At 36.4% G+C, this 26,033-nt stretch overlaps 1 protein-coding gene across 1 annotated transcript in view; it reads left to right on the top strand.

Moving 5' to 3' along the window:
• The window catches only part of DLG5 (discs large MAGUK scaffold protein 5), a 95,068-nt gene that overhangs the window by 55,943 nt on the left and 13,092 nt on the right, over positions 1–26,033 (top strand). The window contains exons 6-21 of the mRNA XM_053949269.1: positions 986–1,245; positions 2,344–2,656; positions 6,503–6,733; positions 7,738–7,922; positions 8,541–8,666; positions 9,312–9,444; positions 10,780–10,907; positions 11,589–11,764; positions 12,282–12,385; positions 13,139–13,231; positions 14,097–15,116; positions 17,687–17,825; positions 19,586–19,733; positions 20,234–20,355; positions 21,312–21,401; positions 22,611–22,779. Coding sequence (XP_053805244.1) covers positions 986–1,245; positions 2,344–2,656; positions 6,503–6,733; positions 7,738–7,922; positions 8,541–8,666; positions 9,312–9,444; positions 10,780–10,907; positions 11,589–11,764; positions 12,282–12,385; positions 13,139–13,231; positions 14,097–15,116; positions 17,687–17,825; positions 19,586–19,733; positions 20,234–20,355; positions 21,312–21,401; positions 22,611–22,779 — 3,437 coding nt within the window. The remainder of the gene's footprint in view (positions 1–985; positions 1,246–2,343; positions 2,657–6,502; positions 6,734–7,737; positions 7,923–8,540; positions 8,667–9,311; positions 9,445–10,779; positions 10,908–11,588; positions 11,765–12,281; positions 12,386–13,138; positions 13,232–14,096; positions 15,117–17,686; positions 17,826–19,585; positions 19,734–20,233; positions 20,356–21,311; positions 21,402–22,610; positions 22,780–26,033) is intronic.

Below are 26,033 nucleotides of genomic sequence, written 5' to 3'. Positions count from 1 at the left end.
TGGGTTTCAAATTTTTACAGTGCTCGTATTACCTTCTGTTTTCCTTCTAGTTCTTTAATACTTCTTTATTTTCAGATAGGGACATACCTCTGTAGGCTAATGTTAGTATTACATAATTCCTGGCAACTCTCTATATAGTGCATTCCTGTTTCTTCCCACTGCTCCATGAGGGCCAGGTTTCAATTTAAAAGACAAAACCAGAAAAAAGGAGCATAGGCAAAAAAAGGCTTACTGTTTTATTTCAGGCATATTTTTTGCCTTTTGAGAATGAACAAGGACTAGATTTGCTGATGCTTATTAGGACATTCTTATGTTGTTGCTGGTCATGTATCATCAGTGTTGCAATTTACAGCAAGATTCCTACGTTGATATAAATTAATTTAAAACTAAGATTCAAGTCAGGCTTTATTTATGTTTAAATGAATTTTTTTCTTCCTGTTCATTTTTTATATATGCTTTTTGAAATACAAACCTCTGTGGGAAATTCTCAGATGAAATATTGTATGAATATTAAAATAATATGCCCGAGTGTATAACGTCTTTTGGATAGATTATATTTTCGTTGGGCTTTTTATTACTGAATTCGTTCTGAGGGTGCGAGCAACCTGCCGTGAACGCCACCTCGTGGGCATCTCCTGAATTACCACTATCATCGTGGTGATTGCTTCTTGGTAAAACTACAAGTACTTCAAAAACAACATGGTTTAATAGAGGTTCATTGCCATAAGAGAGAGATTTTCATGCACTTGTGCCCTTGTGATAAAGCAGACTTTTAACTCAACAGAAAGCAGAGGTAATAATGCTTAGAGTAACAGTGGCACTTAAAAGAAGTTCAGCATTTCCTCAGTCATTAAAAAGAATGATTACTAAAATCGGTCTATATATTTTTGTTCTAATTTTGTTTCGTATGTATATATTTTAAATTAAATTTCTTGAACTGATTAACTGTAAAGGTTATTGATAGAGTTTCTGGCATTTTTTTAAGGTTATGAAGCAAAATGGATCATCAGAGATACTAAATAAACTTTACGATACAGCCATGGACAAGCTGGAGGGAGTGAAGAAGGACTACGATGCCCTGAGGAAACGGTACAACGAGAAGATTGCGAGTCACAACACAGATCTGAGCCGCCTGGAACAGGCTGAGGAGGAGAACAGACGTCTCCAGAAACAGATTGACATGCTCATGAAGCAAAGGGACACAGCAATTCATTTCCAGCAGCAATATTCATCCTCTCTTAGGAGGTATAGCTGAATTTTCATACCTTTAACCTATCAATTGTAATGTAGCATCTTATTTCCATTGTGCTAGAATCACAAATACCTTTCTAATATTTTTTCTAAAATTTTCCTCTAGTGTATGTAATCTTGTTGTAGTGAGTGAGCATGTGTATTTATATAAAATTTTCTGTAAGGTTCTAGAATGTGTGATGGGGATGCTAATTTGGAGAAATGGTGCATTTTCTTAAGGAAAGGGTTTCCAATTTACAGTTTTGGAATTATATGAGGAATTTTAACCATTGTTTAGCTTGTGTGAGAAATAAATACTCTGCTTTTCAACCTATGTTTATTTTTAGTTGTAGATACAGGAGTCAAATATAACCAGAATTTTGTTAAACCTGAGACTTTGTTCCAAACAAATTCTTTAACTCATGGCAAGCCTGTATATATATATCTCCTTATTTAAATATTAAAAGCAAATCAGTAAGGTAATATAATTTCTAAATGTGTTTTGCAAATGAGTAGCATCTCAAGCCAAACTTTTCATGGTATTAGAGTTGCAGACTGTGGGGGACTTTGAGACAGGGCTTTGGGCTGGCAACAGAGTTCTCTGGCTGCAGGTGTTTGGGAGCCTTGCTTCCCTGAGAAGATGCTGCTGAGAGCAGCACACATGTTAAAATAGAAGGGCACAGACACTCATAGCACACTTACATTCTCTCTGCTCCTTGATACCAAGCCTACACAGTTAACCATATGGGGTAGGAAGGGCATCAGCACACACGAGGACTGCAGAGAGCATCCACAAGTGTGTTAAGAACATTCTCATTGACTGTTAGGGGTGATACACAATGCCCACAGACCAAAGCCAAAAATGGTTTTCTCCACATTCGTAAATCATTCCTTATAATAGTTACGGTTCAGTCCTTAAAGAGGTTCTGTAATATTCCTTAAGGTTCACCAAGATTCCTAAAGCAGTGGTTATTTTGCAGCACAGAGAATACATTTTCTAACAAGTCCTCTGTGATTATGTTTTACCTATGGATACATTTGGTTACCCAGCCAAATCCTTAATGTATGAAAATGAGGGACAAGTGTCTTGCTAGTGTTTCCACTTCCTTTCAGGTTTGAATCAGTACAGCAGGAACTAAGCAACGCCACAGCACAGAACAAAGAGTTGCAGAGAGAGATGGAGCGATTACAGTCAGAGGTGACAAGGTTCAAAACAATGCAGCTAAAAGCAGCCAAGGATGCAGAAAAATACAAGGAAGAAAGGGATTCGGTTTTCAATGAGTACCGCCTCATAATGAGTGAGAGAGATCAAGTAATCAAAGAGGTAGATAAGCTTCAAACAGAACTGGAGGTTGCTGAGTCCAAGCTGAAGAACACTTCTTCTGAGAAGCGAGTGGCCAGTGAAGAGATGGAAGCTTTAAGACAGGTACTAAGCTATTGTTTTGGTGGGGAAGGGAAATTAGTGTATGTTGTTGATGCTGGAATCAGGAATGTATAACTGACTAATGGAAAATAGGAATCCACTGCAAAGAGGAAATTGTGTTCTGATGTTTTCCTATACCAGTCCTTTTTACTGTCAATTTCCATGTTTGAGTAGAGTAGCTGCCAGTTGAAATTTGCTATATACTTGACTTAATTCTGTCCTGCATATTATAAAGCCTTTCCTTTGCTGTGTTAAGTAATGCTTCCTATAATAATATAGCTCTAAATATTCATTATTTTAAACTTTTAACCTCTGCAGGAACCACTGGATGCTATCTGCTGTGACTTAAGACGGTACATGATCAAGTCATCTCAAATACTTACGCAAAGCCTGTGCTGACATGCATGTTCTTACTCATTTGCCCTTCTACTGCCTATAAGTTAAAGGGGATATTTTGAAGATTTTTTTTCTTCAGAATTCAGGCATGACTTAAAGTGTGTAAAACCAGAGGTTTCTATTTTTCAGCAGTATGTTCTTGAAATGCTTATATCTCAGCCATGTCAGAATGAAGCTGTTACGATTTGCAGAACACAGTTTGCCGCTCAGTTTCATTTCTGCTGACATGTATTCACTTTACTATTTGGTTTACAAATACTTAATTCAGCATGAAATAGATACAAGCAAATGTATTCCATTGCCTGTAAGTCTTACTTTACTCTTTTCACAGCATTACATCTGAAAAAAATATTCTTATAAAAAATCAAAGGTGGAGCTTTCTTTTAAATAAATAACACAAGTTTTTGAGGAACATAAGTGAACTGTGACATGTGGCATCAGAGCTTCTAAGTATGACTAAATTCTGGTTTTAAGAAGTCATATTTTCCAACCCTGCATATTTGTCAGCTCAGTAATTCAGCTCTACAGTGAGTGAGGTTTTAATATATTTCATACCTCTTCTACTTTCATCAAAGCATTTAAGCCAATCAAAATATCTACTGATTTCAGTGGGATCAGGGTAAGTTAGGAATACTCACGGAAATAGCCACAATTAGTCATTCTGTTATAATTTGTTATATCTGTCATTGTGGCACTATGAGTAATTTTCCCAAGTGCCTTAAAGGATAGGGAATTAAAATTTTAAATGCATGAGTATTGACTTAAAGGGGTGTTTGAGCAAGAGTCAGCAAGAGCCTAGGACTGGGGAGTGTTGTGCTGGCAAGGCAGAGACACGTGCTTTTCTTCACTCCCAGAACTGGCCCTTCAGAAATCAGAAATAACTGCTGCTATAATATTCTGAAAGGTGTAAAATACCATACTTGAGTTGTCTTTTTGTTCCTGTTTTTCTTTCCTGTAGCTATGACTCTTCTGCTTGTAAAGAAGTATGTTCTTGTATCACATAGTACTAGATTGCTGCAGCTGTGTTCAATGCATAAAGGATTTTGTAGAGCTGTTAAGGAAATGTTTGAAATTTAAAAAAATGTATAGATCAATGTATCGATTAAACTTGAAATAGTATCCTGAAGTATGTCCCCTGTAAGTGGGATTACCCTCTCAGTGCATAGCTGTTCTGCTGCTCTCTGAAAAGGCAACTTAGTGGTTTTCACTTTTCTTGTGATATATGGCACCTCTAAGTGCTCTATTACGTAGTGCTCATTGATTGCTTAAAGCAGCACTGAGCTCATTAAGGTAATTTTAAATGTAATTTCTTTCCTGAAGCTCGTGTTTGCTAGTGCATCTTTGGTGTCCTAGAGAAATTGTAAAGCAACTGAAATGAAGAAGAGGTTGATTTTTTTTTTTTTTTAAAGCATTATATCTGGGCAGCTACTGCTGAGGTCAGACAGTTAATTCCAAGTTAGACATGTAAGCTTTTATTAGTCACACATGCCCAAACTTATTGGTTTAATAGACATCTAAAATGTACTAATTTGGTATTTATAAATGATAGAAGAAATCTCATTTTTGCACTAATGGACAATTCTGGATTAAGTTCTCATTAACTCACCCAATCAAAACCAGGGATTGGATGCTAGAGATTTCCCCCTCTCCTTTCTCCAATGGTGTTTTTTCGTTTGGCATAATCTTTTACTCTGGCAAATACTTAAAATGTTATATTTCATTTCAGTGATAGTTGGTTTTCTCCTCAGCTTAACAGATCTGTAATATTTTGTCCTTATATTATATTCAGATATGAGAACTTCCTTAAAACATTAAAATAATTCACAAATTCAGAATCATTCAACTCAAACTGCTCTACTGTTATCAAACAGAAGCTGTTCTAGTCAGTGCCAAATGGTGCATTCCCCTGTGCTGTGTAGTTGTAATTTTGTGCAAATACAGGAAAAAGTCAGAGGTGAAATGTTATCACTGACCACCAGAGGCAATGGCTGCTCCTATTCAGACGGTTTATATTGAGCATACTGAATTAAACTGTGGTAGTGTGCATTTTTTCCAAACACTTTGAAGGACTGTAAATTCTTGTTTAGTGATGGTCTTGCTGAGAGCTCCCTCTGCCTTGGTGACTTTCAGCTACTTGTGGGAAAAGAGTATAATATTATTGTGTAAGTTTTATGCAAACATTTGAATGCACATTTTATACAATCTGTAGTTAAACTGTGCAAAATGCTGGTTTCATTACTAAAACTAGCCTGCAACAACAGACAGTTGAGGAATTTGACAGACAGTTGAGCTCAGAGTTATTGAGCAAGGAAGGTCTTACTGGTGTTGAAAGCACTTGGGCGTTATGGTAATTGAGATTCACTTACAGAGTGAGTCATTAATTCAGTGCTCTTCACCTGCTCTAGAGCAAAAATGGCACTCCTAATGTCATTGTTAAAAGTCTGACTAGCCTTCCTTAGATGCACATCTCCAAAATAATTCTGTTAGTACAGCAAAATGCAATTGTCAACTGTGCTTTAAATATTCAGTTTTATTCTTTGCAAACTGTAGAAGTAAATAAAATGAAAATCAGTTTATGACGTGATGTCTTTCTATCCTTAAGCACTTCAACTGTTTCTTTCTTTTGCTTTTGAGATGCCAGCTGTCTCTGGCGAGCTTTTAGCAATCAAAACATCAGTAGTTTCCAGCTAGGGGCGCCTCTGTGTAGGAGGACTTCCTTGTAGCCATTGACTGAATGCTTCTAGAGACCTGAGCCATCTGAAAATGTAGTGACATGAAACTGGATTGTTTCAATGACCCATTCTTCTAATGGGAGTCTAATTTAAATAATTTTAGAAGGGTAGATATTATTTTCAAACACTTCTCCATTTGCCTTATCTTTTTATTACAATGCAGTTGAATTCCACACTTAAGAAGTACTGTCATTCGCTTCATAGAATATTGTAGTTTTATCTTCAACATTCTGTAACACATTGCTATCTTAATAGCATAGAACTTTAATGTTCCTTTAAAAATTATGGAGAAGTTGTAAGATGCTTATGTGGCTAAGTTGTCTAAATTATTTCAGTCCTGTAAAACTGAAGCAGTTGTTTAAAAATATTTGTAATATATTCTTACCCTTTGATATATTTAACAACATTTTTTAAAAAAAACCACCAAGTCTATCTGGTTAACAACCTTTTCTCATTTAGGTTCCTCAAAGCTATCAGTGCTCCCAGAATCTTGCTTACTTTTGACAAAGCACTGTGCTCATGTGATGGTGTGATATTTTTAATTCCGCATTTAATATTCTTTGCTAGTACTTACTTGTATGTAATGTGACCTGCCCCCATTTTTCAGAACATTAGTGGTAAACTCTCTAGGCTTTTAAGGTGTCATGACATGTATTCAATTGGAAAGATGAACTATTTCCTTCTGAACTTAACCTACTACAAACAATGGATCTTGTTTTAGGAACTAAACTCTGCTCTAGTGGAAAGAGATCGAGCGATTTGTGAGAGGAATGAGTTACTGGAAAAATACTGTCATGAAGTGAAGGACAAAGCTGAGGCCCAGAAGGAACTTGATCAAGCTTGCAAGGATATAGAGACAGTGAAGGAAGAAAGAGATGTTGCCAGGAAAGAGAGAACAGAAGCTATCATCCAGAGAGACCATCTGCTAAGGGAATATTATCAAGCCCGTCAGGTATTGCGAGTGATGCCTTTAATGATGTCTTTTTCTTTCTTAGCTTAGTTAGGTCAGTAACTTGTTTTGAGTCTTCCCTGTTTTCCTCAAGTCACTCTAAAATACAAACACTTGCATGTATGTTCTTCGAGACATACTGACAGAAATTCTTGTTTGGAAGAAATGCAGTTGTGCTTTGTATTAAGATTGTTTGTAAATATAAATAGAAAAAGTTTACATTTTAACCAAATTGTAAGTCAGTAAGTCTATATTCATTAGTGTCATTTACATTCTTGAAATTAACCACACACAGTTGTTTGCAAGCCCACAGCTTCTGATGGGCTGTACTGCTGTAGTTGGCTTGTGTTATTGTGCTGCAAGCTTGGAGTTTTCTTTGTGTATTTGTCTTACTGTTGTCAGCATCTCTCTTATGCAAAATAGGGAATTTTGGAGGGACAAGTTAACTTAAGAATAAACTAATTCTTATCTAAAATAAGAAGCATTAAATAAAAACTTTCTTTCAATTCCATTGCTCTTCAGTTTCATTGCTTTGGAATTAAGGGACCTGTATTAATCCCAAGTCTTGGGATTGTTGTGTCAGGGTAAATAACATGTGTTAATGCAGGAAATATATGTTGTCTATATATACTATATGCAGTTGCATATGGTAGTTAGTGTACCTTGATTTCTATGTATACTTGAAGGTTTTTCCTGTCTGCTAAGCAGATCAAGATTGAAGCACAGAATGTCGTCTCTGAATTATCACACATTCACTGATGTTATTTTCAAGTGAGGATTCTTACTCGCGTAGTTGTACAAATTTGTGTGCTACTGGATGAAATGCATTACAGCAGGTTTTGTCTTTCCTCCCAACCCTCCTAAGGTTGCTGCTGAAATAAATGAATATTTTTCATGAAATCATAAGAGTTGAATACATCAGGCAATATACAGATAGCAAAAGCTGTTTGTGCATATGTACCTAAAAATTGTGCCTAAAATACTTATCTGTGTTTCTTAATTCCTAGATACAAGATTCTGCTACCCTAGACATAGAAAGAGCAAACAAAGAAATTGAAATGCTTCGGAAGCAATATGAGGCAATGTCCCAAGAACTAAAGGAAGCTGTCCAGGAAGCAGAAGTAGCCAAGTGTAGGAGGGATTGGGCCTTTCAAGAGCGGGATAAGATTGTTGCAGAAAGGGAAAGCATACGGTAAACAACTGCTAGATGATACCTGAGTGGTCTCTGCAATGGCTGGTGCACCACTGATGCAGTTCTAGGATGGCTGGATTTTGCCAGCACTTCCTCTGCATTAGCAGTCATGTGGTGATTTTTTAAAAAATGTTGAGGGCACCTTACAAGATCTTTGTCGTTTTCTGTGCTTTCATAACTAAAATGTCTCCAGTAAATATCCTTAAGTCTAACAGCACTGCTGTGTAGGAACAGCCAATTGTGCAATCTTTTAGGCATGCTATACTAATAATCGTGCTGTAGCTTTAGTCCTGCACATAATTCTTTGCCTGTGGGGACATGCACAAAAAATATCCAATGTATTTGCTACCAAATATATCTAAGGTACTAAGAAAAATACTTAAATAAGGTTTTTTTCTGCTAGTTTAAAGAAGATAAGTAGAAACAAGGTTCTGAAAGGGATGAAGAATTAAGACCTAGCATATGTCATTCTTTTCTTTCTTATCCTTTTTTTTATTTTGCAGATAAAAACCTTTTGAAACTGCTCTTTGAAATTTTACATTAACTATACAATGTGGTAAAACCAGTTTACTTTAATGGGGTTTTAAGTAACTAGATTGAAACCTTTTTCTTTTGAAGAACTTTGTGTGACAACTTAAGGAGGGAGAGAGACCGAGCTGTGAGTGACTTGGCTGAAGCTCTTCGCAACCTGGATGACATGAGAAAGCAGAAAAATGATGCTGTTCGTGAACTGAAGGAACTGAAGTATGTTAGAGAAATGACCAAATTGCATTAAAGTTTGTTTTGTTAGCTATGGTTTTAAGTGAACCATATGTTGTTGCAACTGTAGGCATCTGGCATTCATGTTCTTGTGTGTAGAAGCATTGCCTATATTTTTAGTTATAGTGGAAATTATTATGCTGGATAGTATCCATTTTATCTTATTAATGAGACTCGTAGTGTAAGCTTTGTGCTGTGCAATATACTTAAGCAATATTGGGATCCTTTGACTGAAGTCATATTAACTACAGCTTAGCTCCTCTCAACTGTTTACTCACTGGTGTATGGCAGAGTTTTGCCATTGGTATTTATCATGCCTAACATACTGATGAGGTTCTTCTGAGGGTAAATTAAATGCATTTTGGAAGATATGAGAAACCTAGTTGTGCACTTAGTCATGTAAAAATATTGCAAAAAATGTAAGACTATGTTAAGACAATGTATAGAAATGGAAAGTCAATTTGATAGCAGGCCGAGAATATTGGAAAGTCAGAAGCCAAAGGAAATATTTGACAGCTTGGATTTTTGATTTAGAAAACCAAATATAATATCCATCACAATCTTAACATCATTTTTCAGTTTATTTAAAAGGGAGTTGTCTGTGTCTGCAAGTAAATTTTTTTTGCCTAGGGAAAAGATGGAAAATCAGTTGGAAAAGGAGGCCAGATTTCGTCAACTGATGGCCCATAGTTCCCATGACTCAGCCATAGATACAGATTCTCTGGAATGGGAAACAGAAGTGGTAGAATTTGAAAAAGACAGAGTAAGTAAAATCGTACCATGCATTGTCTTGTGTATTGCATAGCTCTGAAGCCAATTATAATCTTTGAATACTAGATAAGATTAAAAAAATTATTTTGATCTCTTTTGTTTTTTATTGTTTGGCAAGGAACCGCGTAGGTGCACTTGGAGGCAGCAAGTGCAGTTACAGCTACATGAAAGTAGTTGATAAAACCAAGCTGTTATGCACAAGCTTTATAATTTTCTTCATATGCATTATAAATAAAAACAGTTCCTACCTCTAATGTTGCAGAGCACCCAGGTCTAAGCTAATCTCTTGCTTGTCTGTAGAGGAAATTAAATCTCTTTTCTATATTGGCATATTAAGGTTGGTTCTTAAGTTTAGCAATCCAGATAACCTCTACTTCGTCTCATTATCCTAGTAGTATTTTTTTCCATGTAATTTCACTTTTTTTCATTGTAGTCTAAAATTTTTAATTTGCTGCAATGTATGTAATTCTTGTATGCTCTTCTATGTGAAATCTTTGGTTACCTATTGTTAATGGTAACTTTTTTGAACACATAAAATACACAGGTAGTCTTCCAGACTGTGATTCATTTATAACAGCTTCTGTATATACCAGAATTTCTTTGTCATTCCTGAATGACAAACTTTAGTGATTAAATGCTGTCAAATAAATCTCTTTTATTTTACTGCAGTATTCAGGGGTCATCTTTTTTTATGCTCTTCCAATCTGTGTTCTGACAGTGTGTTCTACGAAATCATTAATATGTTCCTTTTTTGACACAAAAATATAATTTAATATTATTATATTTTGAAATACATATTGATAAGGTGAACTGGAGTTGATTCATCAGAATCACCATCTGTAAATTCAGGAATAATAATTCCCCTTTCACCAAGCTGTTTCAGCACTTCTGATAAGCTCCATCAGTTTTGTTCCTTGCCATCTCCTCTGTTTTAACTGGTAACTAATAATTTTGCCTTGGCAATTGTTTTTTCCCTATTCTTGGGAAACACATCCTTGTTTTCTTATTGCACAACCAATATTGTACCTTACAAGAGGTTATATGAGTCTGACTGGGCTTTTTCACATGTTCAGTTGCTTTTCTGTTCCTCTTTGGTGGAGTTCCCCATATGTATTATTTAAGCCTTAATCTGAGAAAGAGGGATCATTCTAATGCCAGAAGACTTATGGAAATGGGAGTTTATATATTTACATACAAAAAAATGAAAACTTACCTGATGCAGGAACCCTGTAAATATAAGTACATCGTGCAAACATGCAGTAATGCCTCTTGGTAACAGACAGTGTTTGCCAGTGCAGTGGAATCACTTGTTATTAATATTTACTAGGATGATATGGACTTGAAAGCACTTGGTTTTGATGTGGCAGAGGGTGTGAACGAGCCGTACCTCCCTGGAGACTGCGGGATCTTCGTTACCAAAGTAGACAAAGGAAGCATTGCTGATGGTCGGTTAAGGTAGGGTCTGACTTTAGAAGATACCTGTTGTTTTTTTGATGAATAATCGAAGCATATTGGAAATTGTCATCATTATTTTAATTTCTTGAAGTTCTTTTTTCTTTATCATTTGCCATGTGTATGTTATTAATGTTGGTTGGGAAATCACACTGAGAAGACTGATGCCTAAAAGCATTACAGAAATTAAACACTGTTTGACTCGGCACTCAAAAGAATTTGAAATGTTCTTTTGTTGCACTGTGCTTTGTTTACTCCATTATTATAATCTCCTCAAACCTATATCTATTTATTTAAATTTTGGGAAAGACATGAGGGTAAGGTATTGAGGGGGAGGGCAAGAGAAAAGGAGAGTAGACCAAGGGATCATTTGGAACCATCTGCTATTCTTGGTATTGATAGAAGCTTTTTAGTAACTCCTCTCAGTACAAAGTATTGCTTTTAAACAAGAAGTAATCATTAGTGATTTAAGGATATACTTTTCCTGGTGAAGTGCAGGCTGGCAGTCCTGGTTTTCATTTAGCTGCTATTTAATGCTTTTTCAGGAATGGATAACTCCAGATAATGAAGGATGATTTTATTGACATCAGCTCTGTTGCATGCCTTGTCATGGAACATTATTCATGTGCTGTGTCCAGCAAAGTGTGCTTATAACTGACCTACCTAATTCTGTATATCTACCAGAGTGAATGATTGGCTGCTGAAGATAAATGATGTGGATCTTACCAATAAGGATAAAAAGCAAGTTATAAAAGCTGTTCTAAATGGAGGAGGTGTTATTAATATGGTGGTTCGAAGAAGGAAGTCTTTAGGTGGGCGAGTGATAACACCTCTTCACATCAATGTTTCTGGACATAAAGGTAATGACTATAAAGGATGGATGTAAATGGCACATGTTTGTTCGGCCAAATAAGGCTTAACATAAAGGTGCATGTTCTCTGAGCCATTGTTTAAATCACATTTACATGTTAATAGCCTCCTAGAGAGGAATTTTCGTTATTATTTTTAAGCAAACCAAGAATGCCGTTATTGATAATAGCTTCATCTTGTTAAGTACAGGTTTTCTCTTTGTCTTTGGAAGGGTTTTAGTTGATTCTTTTTTTAAATACTTGTCTCTAGTTGACTGCCTGTTTGGAATGTTCGTGGGAGTGTGCAAGTCTGTTAAACCCAGTTACCCCATCTTTGTGTGCTTGTATTAATTTCTGCGATATTGAAAGTCCTTGTTTTCCCTGTCTTGTTATTTCTTTGAAAGGGTTTTCAGAAACTGAGATTCAGCTAGATTTGTAGTGATGTTTCTTTCTTGTGCAGACAGGTCAGACATGCCATTTGAGCAATATATTTGAATTGTAGAATCAAATTCTTCTTTATCTCTTTCAGATAGTGGGGTCAGTCTAGAAAATGGAGTATTTGTTGCTGCTGTTGTGCCCGGAAGCCCAGCTGCCAAAGAGGGTTCCCTTACTGTGGGAGATAGAATAATTGCTGTAAGTCTTAAAAATCCATTTGCCTTTTTAAATTTTTATTTATTTTGAAGTGTTATCATTGATGCTACTCTTTAAGATGCCAAACATTCCAATTAATTTTTATTTTTGCAGTATTAAGTCCTTTTTGTAAATTCACTGGATATGTATTCTAAATTAATGTTTTTGTGTGATGAATATAATGTGCAGCTTATTTCCTGAGTTCATATGAGAATTTTTTTAGAAGGATTAGCTTATTCTTCACACTTGGCTTTAATATATATATATATTTTTTATATATATATATATATATATATATATATGTGTATGTAATGATATCTGTCATTCTTATACTGACTAGAAAAGGTCAGTTCCAAAAAGGCATCCCTTCATTGGATGAGAGATTCCTTGTCTTATAAATGGTGATACCACAGCTGTCATCTGTTCTGGGGAGGGAGTCTGTCCCTGCTGCCTTTGCAATCTTACAGGATGGGTGTGGTTTGTGCACTGTGCAAGGGGAGGTGTTTGCTGTTGGTACAACTACACAGGAGGTGTAGTGAACTGGTGGTGTCACTCTGTGTCCCTGCAGGAGTAGCAGACTGGACTTAGGAGTTGCCCATTCTTCGCTCTTGAAAATGCACAAATATCAACCAGACTTCAGTCACATATGCATGTGTAGCTTAGTATTTTCCCTGTCTCAGAGATCATCTACCTTAAATCCTCCCTACTTATTACCTCTGATTTACAGATGGCTGTTGTGGTTTCTTTTATCTGCAGATCAATGGCATTGCACTAGATAATAAGTCACTTACTGAATGTGAAGCTCTGCTACGAAACTGTAGGGATTCCCTTACTCTGTCACTCGTGAAGGTGAGTAGCAGAAGCTAAATTTGCTGAATTCTCTTGAACTTAGCCAGAATTATTGTAGTTGTTCAAGGAAGAGTATATGCAAGAAAATGAGTATATCAAAATAGGAAGAAGACAACCATTTGGATGCATTTCTCTGGTAGTACGCTTCCTGAACAGTTATTTCCAAAGTAAGGCTCTTGTGCCATCTAGTAGGAAATGAGACTTACAGTCTTCTTTCCCATTTGTTTGCTAGTTACATGAAATGAGTGCTACCACAATTGCTTGCTGCTTCTTGGGTTTTGCTTCAGCACTGCAGCACTTTTGTATGTGAAAGATAAACTGCCTGCTGACTAAAGAAAGTTAGCTTTTTGTCAGGAGGGAGTTGTGCAGAAAATTGAACTCTTGCTATCATGAAGATTAAGTACAAGCCTTTTGACTTGCAGGATTATTTCTATAAAACATGTATTCTGTTTAGCTTTTTGAGTTTAGAATCCTGTTATTCTGAGCCTGTCACATGGATTTTGAGTTGTGATTTCTGATCTAGAGAGCTTGAGGTTTTAAGAAAGTAAGACAAAATGTTTGAGGGGAGGTGGGCAATGAAATTTCTCTTATTGGCATCACTTGTCAGAGGCAGAAGTAAAAGGCAGGTCCCTTCACTTTCAGTTGAGTACTTTTGCCACCATGTGGAGTTGCCCTTTTGGAATTGCTCTGAAAGTGTTACTAAAATTTCTCTAGCTTCATTTTATCTGTTGTTCTGTGCTTTGAATTGTAAGATATTATTAAGTGTATATTCAGGTATAGATAAATCAAGGAGGCTGGGATATGATTCATACTAAACAGAAATCAGCCACAGTAATAAGGTGATCACATGTGGTTTTTGTTTTAGGTTTTTCCTCAGAGTTCATCTTGGAGCGGTCAAAATATATTTGAAAATTTGAAGGATTCAGAAAAAATGTCAAACTGTAGAGTTCATGCATCAGAGATACAAGCACAAAATAAAAGAAATCTGAAACTCAACAGCTCAACCCAGACCGACATTTTCAATCCAGACATCATGGATGGCAAGAAGGAGCAGAGCGATCAGGGCAACACTTCATTTTGCGATCACAAACCTTTCCCTAGTAACACATTACGAGTTGACTCTCGTAGGAACACAGTGCACAGTTGCCATAGTAATTCAGAACACAGTCTCAGCTCCTTCAGCCCAGAGACATATGGGGACCAAGGCTATGGAGCTGTTGACTTGGACAACAGGAGGCTGCCTTACGAACCAACAGGAACTGACTGTGTGATGGTTGAGGCAGCATTTGACAAAGGTCATGGAACTAAGCATAGCGGTGGTACCTGGCCAAAAGTCATGGTTAATATCTCAGCAACAGAAACAGAAAAGTTCTCTGTGTATAAAAAGCCAAAACAAAGGAAATCTATCTTTGACCCTGATACTTTCAAAAGGCCACCAACTCCTCCCAAACTGGATTACCTTTCCCCTAATCAGGTGACAGGCCATTCACCTCAGCCATCAAAAGCTGAAGTGGCTTCAACACCTCCAACTCCTCCTAAGAGAAGTGACTCCATCAAATTTAAACATAAACAGCAGGCAAGCTCTGCATCAGAGTCTACGGTAACAACAGGATCACCACCCACCAGCCCAGCCACTGCCCAAGCTCCAGTTTCCTTGGCACTTAAACAGGACCCTGCTACTCTCAAGGGGCGCAGCAGGAATGCTGGGCATTATTATCGGGAGGAGGGAATTGACTGCACTCACCTATCTTCAAGGAAATCCTGTGAAGATGACATTGGCTTTCAAAGAGTTGAAGAGCCAGAGATTAAAAGACCGCGGCCAAAATCGGCTCCTGCTCTGAGGCATAAAATGACCCCTGTGCCCATTCCTAATCCTGCACTTCAGGTAGAAGCTTGGTATATTGAAGCACAAAACTAGAAACCTTGAAGCATATTAGCAGTGTGGTTTTGGGTGCTCAGTTATGTTCTAGAGCAGGAGAAGCGTAGCCTATCCTCAGAATTCAGGTCCTCTGAAATCAGGCTCAGTTGGCACTTGGCATTATCACAAAATGCAAAACCAATATGTGGAGTTCCAGTATTTAGCAGACAGTGTCCACCAAACAGAAAGATAGAGTTCTGCTTAGCTGCCATACCTGGGGTTTTAATGCTGCTTGTTGGAACATCTGGGCTCCTGTATGTTTTTGACAACATGAAAAGGCATAAATAAAACCACAAACCATCAGCTTTAGAAAAACTGAAAATAGTTTCTCTAGTTTTACTAAGTCAGATTGGTTGTCCAGATCACTGTACAATTTAATGGAAGAAGGTGTACCACCCATAGTACTGTTTTTTTGTCTTTCGATGTGTCAAAATAATTTTGTACATATTATTTGAAATTCAAAGCATTTTAGGCCCATTACACTATAAAGGTGAACTGTTTCCTGCAAAAATACTGGTGTAAGAGAACGCCTGGCAGGTCTTTATGCCTTTTTTTTTTGTCTGCTTCCATTTTGTTTTCTCTACTTCCATTCCTTATGCATTTCCAAACATTTTAGGGAAAAATAGTTATGGAGAGCTTTAGGCCTCTGTGTAAGCAGTGCTCAGCAAAAAATTGAAACATATCTGTATTACCAGCACAATCAAAAAAATCATAGTAGCTACTCTGGAGAGTAGTGCTCTGTCCCAGCCAAAACCAGCACAACAAATGAAAGAAAAGCATAAGAATTTAATTTTGTAGCTGTAATCAGTAGATTTGGTCTGAAGAGCATTATGGCTAAGAGAAAGGTCACAAGAACTGCACTGCAGGAAGTGAAGGAGGGCATATTGCGATGTCATATTTTAGCATGTGTGTAACAACGAAACAAGATCAAGATATTGAACACATTTGAATAGGGGGTGTTTCCTTTATGTAGAATATAGAGTTGATACATTAGCATTGATAGTCCCATTCTTAGCTGTAGTCCATTGTCATGAGCATATGCACCACGCTACTTAAAATTGTAGTAATATTTGTAATACCGTGAGAAATAAGTGAGTAAAGAGTTACCAGTTGTGACAAAGACACATGTAGGTGGGGACTTACAGCCGGGAGATTTGTCAGCTGGAACAGAGTGGGTGGTTTTGGCGCTCACTGTTGAAGAGACCAAAGGATATATGGGGACATACTGCGTTTGCTTCGATGTGCTGCCCAAGCTGTGTTACAGGTGGCAAGTAGGTGTTTGTTTGAGGTAAAGAAGAAAATTACATAATAGAATTACAATGACATTTTTTTGTTTTTTTAAGGTTACTTTATGTCTTAGTTAATTTTTGTTTCTAGGATTAAATTAAAACTAGGTTCTATGATTCTTTTTCATTTTTCTTCTCTTTCTCCTGTCCACCCAGAAAATAGGCAGAGCTTTGCAACTCTAAAATTGTTGGCCGGAGAGCACAAGAGATACTGTACATCAAAATTGTGGACATTAGTCACTAAAAATTTTTTTCTGGTGGAATTGCCCTTGTCCTTTGCAACTACATCAGGTTGCTTGTGACAGTAGTGTCCAGTCTGCATGCATTCACTCCTGAAGTAGCATTTTTAATAGCAAAATACAGTGTAGTTTAAATTTGTAGCCATATTGGGTGTTGTAATTTTGCTTAGATGTATATATGCACAGTTAATTTTGTGTGCTTTGATAAGTTGATGAATTTAGACGTGCTTTAATTCCTGAATAGTAGGTGGAACAATTACTACTAGTGCAGACATGAAAATGATCAAGTACTGATTCTAAGAAGGCACCTCTGCCTTTTAGAGTCTTTGTGCTCTCAGTAATTCTTCATTTAATTAAAATACTGTTGTTATAAAAACTGTAAGTACATTTTCAATAATTATTTTTCACTTTTTACATGCATCAGTCACATATTTTGTGTTGTATATTTCAAATGTGTGAACACCACGTGCTGAGCTCTGCATTTGCAGCTCTCTTGCATCACTGTCAATGTCCGAGCTATTCTCATATGTTCTGAACTCGCCAGTGTCTACTTGTTATTTACGGAGCAGAAGTTGTGAGGTTCTAAAACCTGAATTGCTTGTTGAAGAGAAGTTACTTCACATGTATCTGGAAATGCAGGCTTAGAGGAAAATGCTTTCTGACTTTTTAGTCAGATTTTCTGTAGCAAACACTTGTGACAATAGCAGCTAAAATATCCTATGAAAGCGTTATTTTAAAGGAGAAATCTAACTATATGCTGGGTGTTTCATTGATGCAAAAGGTATTAGCTAAATTGCAAATATTGGCCTAAGAAAAATACAAAATAAATAGTAACAAAGTAGAATGGAGGAAAAATGGATAGAAGGACATCTTTGAATGACAAATGTCTAAGAAGCACTGTGGTGGCCCATTCTGGAACTGATACTTGAAAGTTGCTTATTGTTCCACAGTTTGGCTGTTTTACTCTTTTGAATCTCCAACTTCCTGTAATGAAATTTCTGTGTTCTTATAGGTGCAGAAATATGCTCCAGCTAGTGAGGAGCATCTGTCTCCAGAGCTCCAGGAATGGGCACCATATTCCCCCAAACGTTCCGCTAGGCACAGCGACGGCTTTGTGCCTGCTGCCTTATACCCTGGCAGCGTGTCAGCAGGTGAGTGACAGAGCTCCAGACTGCTTTCTAGGAATGCCCCAAGGCACTTGTCCATGTAGGACAATACTGGGGATTAGTTGTTAACCTGTTTCCATGGTCTGTTGTAGTCTGAACATGGTGTGCTCAGCTTTTGGACTGTAAAGAAGTGAATCCTGATTCAGAAGAATTGCTAAGGAAGATGAGCAACTTCTGTCTGAAGGATTTGTGTTTCATGAGTTTCTATGCAGAAAAGTTCTCAATATGTTAGTGTAGAACAAGGTGTAGCCTGTCCTTTAGGAGGAAAAGTAAGATTTTCAGTATTTTTGATAGTAAATGAAGGTATCCTTTAGCTGCTTCATTTCTGAAATTATTCCAAGGAAAAGATCTGATATTGAGGAAGTGAAACATATTAAGTTCTACCTGTTGGAAACATTTGGGGTATCTGATACTGAGTGCCCAAACTGGCTGTGATCTTAATCTAAGTGAAAGGTTAAATGTGAATGTGTTTGAGATATTAAGATACTGAAGAAGGGACTCACAAGAAGCTCAGTATATATCAGTATAATTAGGTGGAACAGAAAACAGCATTTTGTCTCAGTTGATTGAACAGTTTTTGGTATTGAAGTTCATGTTAGCAGGTTTTGAATTGGCACTGGCTAAATGGAGTGCTTAAGGAGGTAATTAGGGTATTGTGTGCTAGTTAATTTGAAATAGTCAAGAAGCATTTGGTAAATGTGCTGTCAGATAGATTGCTCAGTCTTTAGTTTCTAGTTTTAGGTTTCAGTTTTCAGCAACTATATATTAAATTTCCAATCAGGTGATGCTGATTTTTATGAGTTTATCCTCTCTTCTTGTAAAGCCCCAAACTCCTGTAAGTTCTAGAAGTTATGGAAGATTTTATTCTTACTGGAGAACATGAAGTTAATAATCTGTGTATCTGGAACAATGGACAGCTTCAAGCAATGGTGCCCCGATCAGTTGGAAAGACATGCTCAAGAGTAGCTCAGACCAAGAAGCTTTTGCTTTTCTTTGATTTCTTTTACTCTTCTCTCACTTTCTCTCTTAATTGCAGTAGAAATTGTATTAAAATTATTACTTCTAACCTTGTAGTTAACTTTCATCTTAGCATGATACTTTTTGCACAATAACCAAGTCAAGTCAAATTACTTTAGACAATTTGAATCTATGTCTTGAAATTTTTGCTACTGTGTCCTATGCTACGAACCCATTTAAGAGGAAATTTTGAGATACTTTGGTTTAGTACTGAAGGATGAACATACTTTAAAAAGCAGCTTGAGAAATAAATTTCAGAAATAAATATTAGAATTTAAAGTCACAATAGAAGTGGGACTCTTTGAGGCAACAAAAGAGAGGAACCATAATAATTATAGCTGCAGCCAGTTCAAGTGCCAAATGAAATCTTGCATGCTGGTTGGATGACTAAATTTGGAATTTCTATTCCTGGTTAGAAAAATTCTGTACTTGAAAACAGAAAATCTTTTATTTGCTAGCACATATTAAAATCATATGCTGTGAATGGCTTCATTTTTGGTAATATAATCCACTTTATTACTGACTGATTACAGAATTATAAAGAAGATTTTAAACATGCATGTGTTATCAAAAAAAGTTATATGGTGCTTAATAATGTATTTGTATACTAATATTTTTATTTATCATACATGTAAATGTTAAAGTACATAATTATAAAATATTAAGGTATATTTTAAATCTGGACTTTATATGCTAATGTTGATAAGAATATGCTTATATCATTGAAGCAGGGACAGTACCAAGGAGCTTAGCACCGTGTCCTGCAGTGACTGCTGTCATGAGAAATCCAATCTATACTGCATGGAGCCATAGAGTTCACACCAGCAATTGCCCATCAGTTGCCAGCCAAATATGTCATCAGCATCTGCATCCCAGGTGTTTTAAAGCTTATATCTCCCTAAAATTTTGTTTCCATTAGATTAAAGTTGCTTCTAGTAGTTTGATAGAGTGCAGAGTGAAACATAGTGCTTTTGTATGTTGTTTTTATCCAGTGGTCTCAAAACCATTATGGCATATAAATGATGTGCCAGTTGCTTTCATATCTTTCAGTAACTGATGGATTAGGTTTTCCTCTGCCTCACTGACTGATGCTGACAAAGAAATTAATTTTTTTAATTAACTAATTTCTAATATTTTTTCTTGTCACTGCCAAAACAAACAAAGTTTTCTCCTGTTTTACAGTACTTCAAGGTTATTTTTCTTCTGGCTTCTAATAATTTATAAAATGATGGGACAGTGTAGAAGTGGAAACAAAAGAAGCATTCATTTTATTCACCACATGGGCTAACCAAATTTTTTTGTTGGCCAGTTTCTGTTTGCTGAGGTTCTTTGCCCAGTTCTAACTATTACCCTATTCTCCTTTTCTTTTGATGTAGTTCCCAGCATCAAGGTCGCCTGAGTTTGGACCTAAGTCATAAACACTCCAATGACTACTCTGAAAATTCACGTACAAGAGCATCTCATGGCTCAAATTCATTGCCATCTAGTGCCAGACTTGGTAACCAGCTTTCCTGATTTATTTTCTATGGGATTCCTGTATATTGGAGAAAATTATAAATGGAAAACTCCTTAAGTACCCACGTTATGGGATTGTCATGGTTGGCAGAGTCTAAAGGCTTCTGGTGTTCCTTTGCTTCATTTCTTGTGGGTTTATGACTAAAGGTGTTCCCTGAAAGTTGCTGTGTTTAATTTGCTCTTTACAGTCTCTTTGAAATGGTCTCTGTGTGTGAGGGATTCTCCTTTCCATGTTACTCTTTAAAAGTATCCTTAGAGAGATGGGACACAGGGCCAAAGGTTCAATGAGCTCGTGATAAGAAAGAAAAGGAGAGAGCTCCCTGAACAAAAAGTCAAGGATGACTAATGGCCAAATGTAAATTGTATTCTTGGAAAATAAATTATACTTACGTTTAGTTGATTGACATGTAAATATTTTGTTATGCCTAGCCTAATGATACCAAAGCAAATGCATGCTTTGTAGCATCTGTCAAAGATTGAGTAGAGCATGGTAGCTTTATAAGGACAACAAAAAGGGTTGTAACAATTTGCAACCAGTATCACTGATGATGTATTCATCCAAGCAGAGTGTAATCAGAATATTTTAAATGCCCCTTGCAAAGTCCCATGTATTCTTAGTGAACAGAGATGTTAGATTCTTGCTTCGACTTGGAGTAAAGTTTAATTTCATAGGAAAATACTAAAAATATTTTTTTCATACACTGCATATATACTGTGTAGCTGCATTGTGTTCTGTTTATACTGACTCTTTGTAATCAAGATAATTTGCTGTAATTGTGATATTCACATTTATAAGGGTAATCATCAAAGCTTTTGCCTTGATCATTTAGAGGCCACTTTAATAATGCTCATTGAAGAAGTACAATCTAAATGTACTTTTTTGTTAATCGTAGTTGCTCTTACTTTTGTCTTTTTAATTTTTCCGTGTTTTAAAAATAGGTTCTTCAAGTAACTTGCAATACAGAACAGAACGAATTAAGATCCCTTTAACACCAAGATATCCAAGGTCAATGATGGGCTCTGACAGAGGTGAATTATTTAATAAGTAATTTTAGTCATACTGTTTTTAGCATAACGAATACAAAGCCCTTGCAGTTGTTAAATCAGGTTGTACCACAGTCTAAGTAAGACAATTTTATTAAGGTTACAAAATCTTCATTTTGCCAGGGAAATATTGAAAAAGAAAATAAACTTTCCAGTGAAACTTGTTTTTCCTGATAGTTGACTTGAGTACTGGCACACTGAGTAAAAGTGCAGACAGAAGTAAGAATAAGCATTGCTGTATGTTTTATAGTTGTTGTTTCTTCTAGAATGATGCCTTGAAACCTTAAACAGTGAGTTGAGTTGTATTTTTTTTTTGTTGTTTCTTTAAGTATATTATTTGCTTACTGTTTTATCACTGATTGTAAATTACACTTTGAAATGCAGTGAAAATATTTCAGTACTTCACTCAAAATTGCTTAGCAGAAGATGTTTAAAGACAAGCAATAGCTGGAGTGCTGTAGAATCAGGAGTTTGCTGAGAGCAATCAGCAACTCTTTGCTGCCATCATTGCTCAGATGTTCTGCAGCCTTAATGTATTGTGTGCAGTGCTTTTCCTAACTGGGCAAATACAGTTCTGAAAAATAGCTTTCATTTGTGATTAATAATTTGAGATTTATTTTCTCTAGCTTTTCAAAGGGAGCAAACTGTGTCAGGGCACTTGTTCTGTAGATTACCTAGGAAGGGTACAGCCAGGGTACAGATGCAGTCTAAGTCATATCAAGCTTGTTTGAAATGTCAGAGCTTTCCTGTCTCTGTGTAGGATACATGCTTGACTTCTGTTATCTTTTTCAGGTGTCACATAATAGACCTCCTATGTAAAGAGAAGGGTGGGACATAAACCTACATATTAGATTTTTATTTTACTTCTTGCCTGTCTTTTCTTTTTCTTTAACATGCTTTTCAGACATGCTCATGGTGTAGCTTGTCTGTAACGTTGTCGCCTGTTGAAAATGGCAGTAGTTGTTTGTACACTTAGAGAGGACAGGTTTAACACAGAGTCCTTAAGGACAGTAGGTTTGCACTGTCAGAAATGAGTTACCTGGTCTTCCTAAGCCCCTTACATGACTAATAGGTAGTGAACAGTCAGTCCTCTTTCTTGTCTCAGATGTGTGTGGTATCTTTCACTGTTTCTGGGTAGATCTGCCAGCTGTGACAGATGCAGGACACTAAAACTCAACTGTTGCCTCTTCCTAGGCTCCTTGTCACACTCAGAATGTAGCAGTCCCAGCTTGATAACTCCTCCCCAGTCACCTCTTAACTTGGAAACGTCTTCCTTCACCAGCAGCCAGTCTCAGAACTCCCTTTCTACATTACCTAGGATTTCCATTAGCCCCGTATCTGTCGGAGAACGTAGAAAAGATAGGTAAGGTCCCCACATCTTTTGTTTTTAATACCAATGTGTCTGAGGAAATTTTGTGCATTTGTTTACTAGTCTGAAGGAATGTGAACATTTAAATAAAAAATATGGAGATGAAGAGGTGCATCTCAGGTCCTATTATTGAATGCCTTTTTCTTTAGAAAGTATGTAAGAGATTTTTGTGTGGATTTTAAGAATAGGTGATTTCATAAAGGTTTTGTTTCTTCCGTGTTAGACTAATGGTCACACCAATTAAGAGCAGTCAAAATTGGAATATACCCTTTCAGCTCAACTACCTCTTGTGCTTATTTATGATAGCCTTGTTCTGTACTCTGGAAATCTAAACATAACTAACCTAGTTACATCTAGTAACCTGGAAACATGACCTAGTAACATCTGATAGCTAAATATCAGGTGCCTTAGCATTGCAGAATATGTGCTCCAACCACTGTGCCTTGTTTCCATATAACCAGATACCATGAAAAATTGAGCACATAACTGTGGAAGAACAGTACAGATGCAGTGTTACTGCAAACAGTACAGAACATGTACAGATGCAATTTCACTACTCTGACTGATCCATTTGGCTGTACCTGGACCACTGCTAGTAATAGCATTCAGTGTATGTGTAGGTGCTTGCAGAATTGGAATCTAACGTGATAGCTCTCTTAAAAACATGCGCTTTGTGTTTAATGACCGTATATCTCATGATGAATATTTCGAAGATACATTGCTTATAGTATCAGTCTTGGACATCTGTTTTAATTTTATCATGATCTGGCTAGACTGAATATATGAAAAGGTTTACACAAATTCAAAGCATAGACAGCAAGACACAAATTTGAATCAGACTTTTATTTCCAATAAGGCAGCTAAATGCCATTCTGGTAGTGTAAAGGAGCTCTGATGAAACAGATTACATTTATGTCGACTTCAAGACCCCTTTGTATGCTTAATTTTTGTAAAAACGCTGACCGTAAAAATGTGAATGATAACATTATAAGGATATTCTGTATTTTAAGTTTTTTGGTGGTAATAAAAAGTTGTTCATAAAATATTACATGAAACTTCTGTCTTGTTTGAAGAATTTGTGACTAAGTTATTGTAGCAATTATAAAGAGGTTTTTGTGAATTTACATTTTCTTACTTCAGTGTGACACTTGTACTATGTGTACTCAACTTCTGTTCTCGTATAAATGTTCCTCCGATTGTCACTTGCAAGTTCTGAGTGTCTTTTCTCTTTCACATGACTAATGATGTGAGTGTTCAGCTGAACAAGCTGGGGTTTGGCAGTCTGTATCTTTGTGTCTTTGAGCACAAGATATATGTTCTGATCTCTGGGAAATAACAATTTTTGTTAATGTTGATCATACTGAAGTACATCCAGGTTCCAGCCCCATTGCTGTGTGCTTATGTATAAACCATAGTCTGAATTGACTTTCTAAAAAGAGTATAATTCTAAGGTTTGGTGGTGGGTTTTTAAAACAAAACAAACTATTAAACCAGTTATCAGTTTAGGAAAGTAGCTACTTAAATCTATCCTAAGAAATGTTTAAATTCTGGGGGGTTTTATAAGCTTTCTGTTTCACACAAAATACAAATAATTCAATTGCCCTTTCCCCAGATAAAATTAATAATTACATAGATAAAAAAAATTCAATGTCTCTATTTGTTCTGTTGATTTTAATTTAAATGAAAATTAAAAGAACTCATCAATAAGGACTTTTTTTCTCTACTCCATGTCTAATGATTCTGGCAGGCAGTCTGAATATTATAGAGAAGTGCTTCACTTGATTTTGATAAAACTGCTTATCAAATAAAGCACCTTTTTAATGTTATCTTTCTTTTTTACTTTATTAGTGCTTTGCTCTACAGGCCTAGTTATCTGTCATTCTGTTCTTACTAGAATTCTCAGATATGTTTGTATAGGTTTGATTCCTTCAAACTCCAATCTGAAACAAATTAAAAATAGATGTGGTAGATGAAAAAGCAAAAAGGTACAATAAACAAAGCTCCAAAAGATGCAGTTTTAGTTTTTAATGCAGAAATAGACCTTGGTAAATTTTGTGACAAGAAGAAACTTCATATAATAGTGCTTACATGGTCCTGAGAGAAAAAACAATCAGTTTTCTGCAAGTTATCAGAATTCAGTTAATTTCGGTTACATGCAAAAAATGTAAGCATCATAAGTTCGCTACATGGGTAACAATTGCTGAGGGCATTACCTCTAATGGTGATGTAAGATGGCTGAGTTCCAGACTTGCATTCATGTCAGCAGCCAACAATTTTTATCTCATATGCATTAATAAGCTGGTAAACTATTACGCCTCTGCTGCAGAAGGCTACCAGAAAGATCCCTTCAAAGACTGGCAATAGGCACAGTTATGAAACAATGTCCCCTTCCCTCTGTCCCCAGCTCCAAATCCTACTTTTCCCAAAAATAACCTTTCTCAGCCTCACTCACTTTAGTGAGTCAAGTCCAGTTAACTCTTTTGGTCTCTGAAAAGCACAATAAAATAGTTTAGCAATTGGCACAATGTAGAGAACATCTATATGGCATAATGAAATGCTAGGAGAGAAAACATTCAAATTAATCTATGTCAAATGCAGTATAGTAGTATTAAAATAAAAAATACACCACACCTAGTGCCCAAGTTGTTTCACTTACACTGAGCTCAGCTCTTAATGCCTGGTGATGCCTCTTGCCGTGTAGACATTTTTAAGTTTATAATAGTGAAAACCAGGACTTTTTAAAAGGCTACTCTTGGTTTATGCGCATCATGAACGGACCAGCCTCATTTGTACAGGTGGATACATCCCAAATATGGGGGTAGGAAAGGGGAATGTATCAGGGTATTCTTTTGTATAAGCCTTTTTCTTGTTATACTTACTAGTGTCTTATTACTGTTTGTCTTGTTCTAAGTGTTCTTGTCTTCTCAAATCTTCTGCATCTTTCAGATATCTGTTCCGTAATAGGTCTTTTCTGAGAATCCCTGTGGCTCCTAGGCCTAGGTTCTCATCACTAAGGAGTTTGAGGTTGGCCTGATCTAAGGTTGTCCTTCTCGAGCAGTATTGCGCACTTTGTGCTTTTTTTACGTTTGGATAATTGCCCTGAGGAGAATTTGCATGGTAATTGTAATGCTACCATGCAAACTGCTGTCTTAATGGCTTGAGTTTGCAACTGCTTAATTTTCATTACTAATTTGTGTTTCCTAGCATACAAATATGAAATATTATATTTGTGCTTTGTTGTCCTTTGG

The sequence above is a fragment of the Vidua chalybeata genome, chromosome 8 (genome assembly GCF_026979565.1).
Source record: "Vidua chalybeata isolate OUT-0048 chromosome 8, bVidCha1 merged haplotype, whole genome shotgun sequence".
Classification (NCBI taxonomy): Eukaryota; Metazoa; Chordata; class Aves; order Passeriformes; family Viduidae; genus Vidua; species Vidua chalybeata.
The sequence above is the reverse complement of the archived record's forward strand: the minus strand, read 5'-3'. Positions and strand labels throughout refer to the sequence as shown.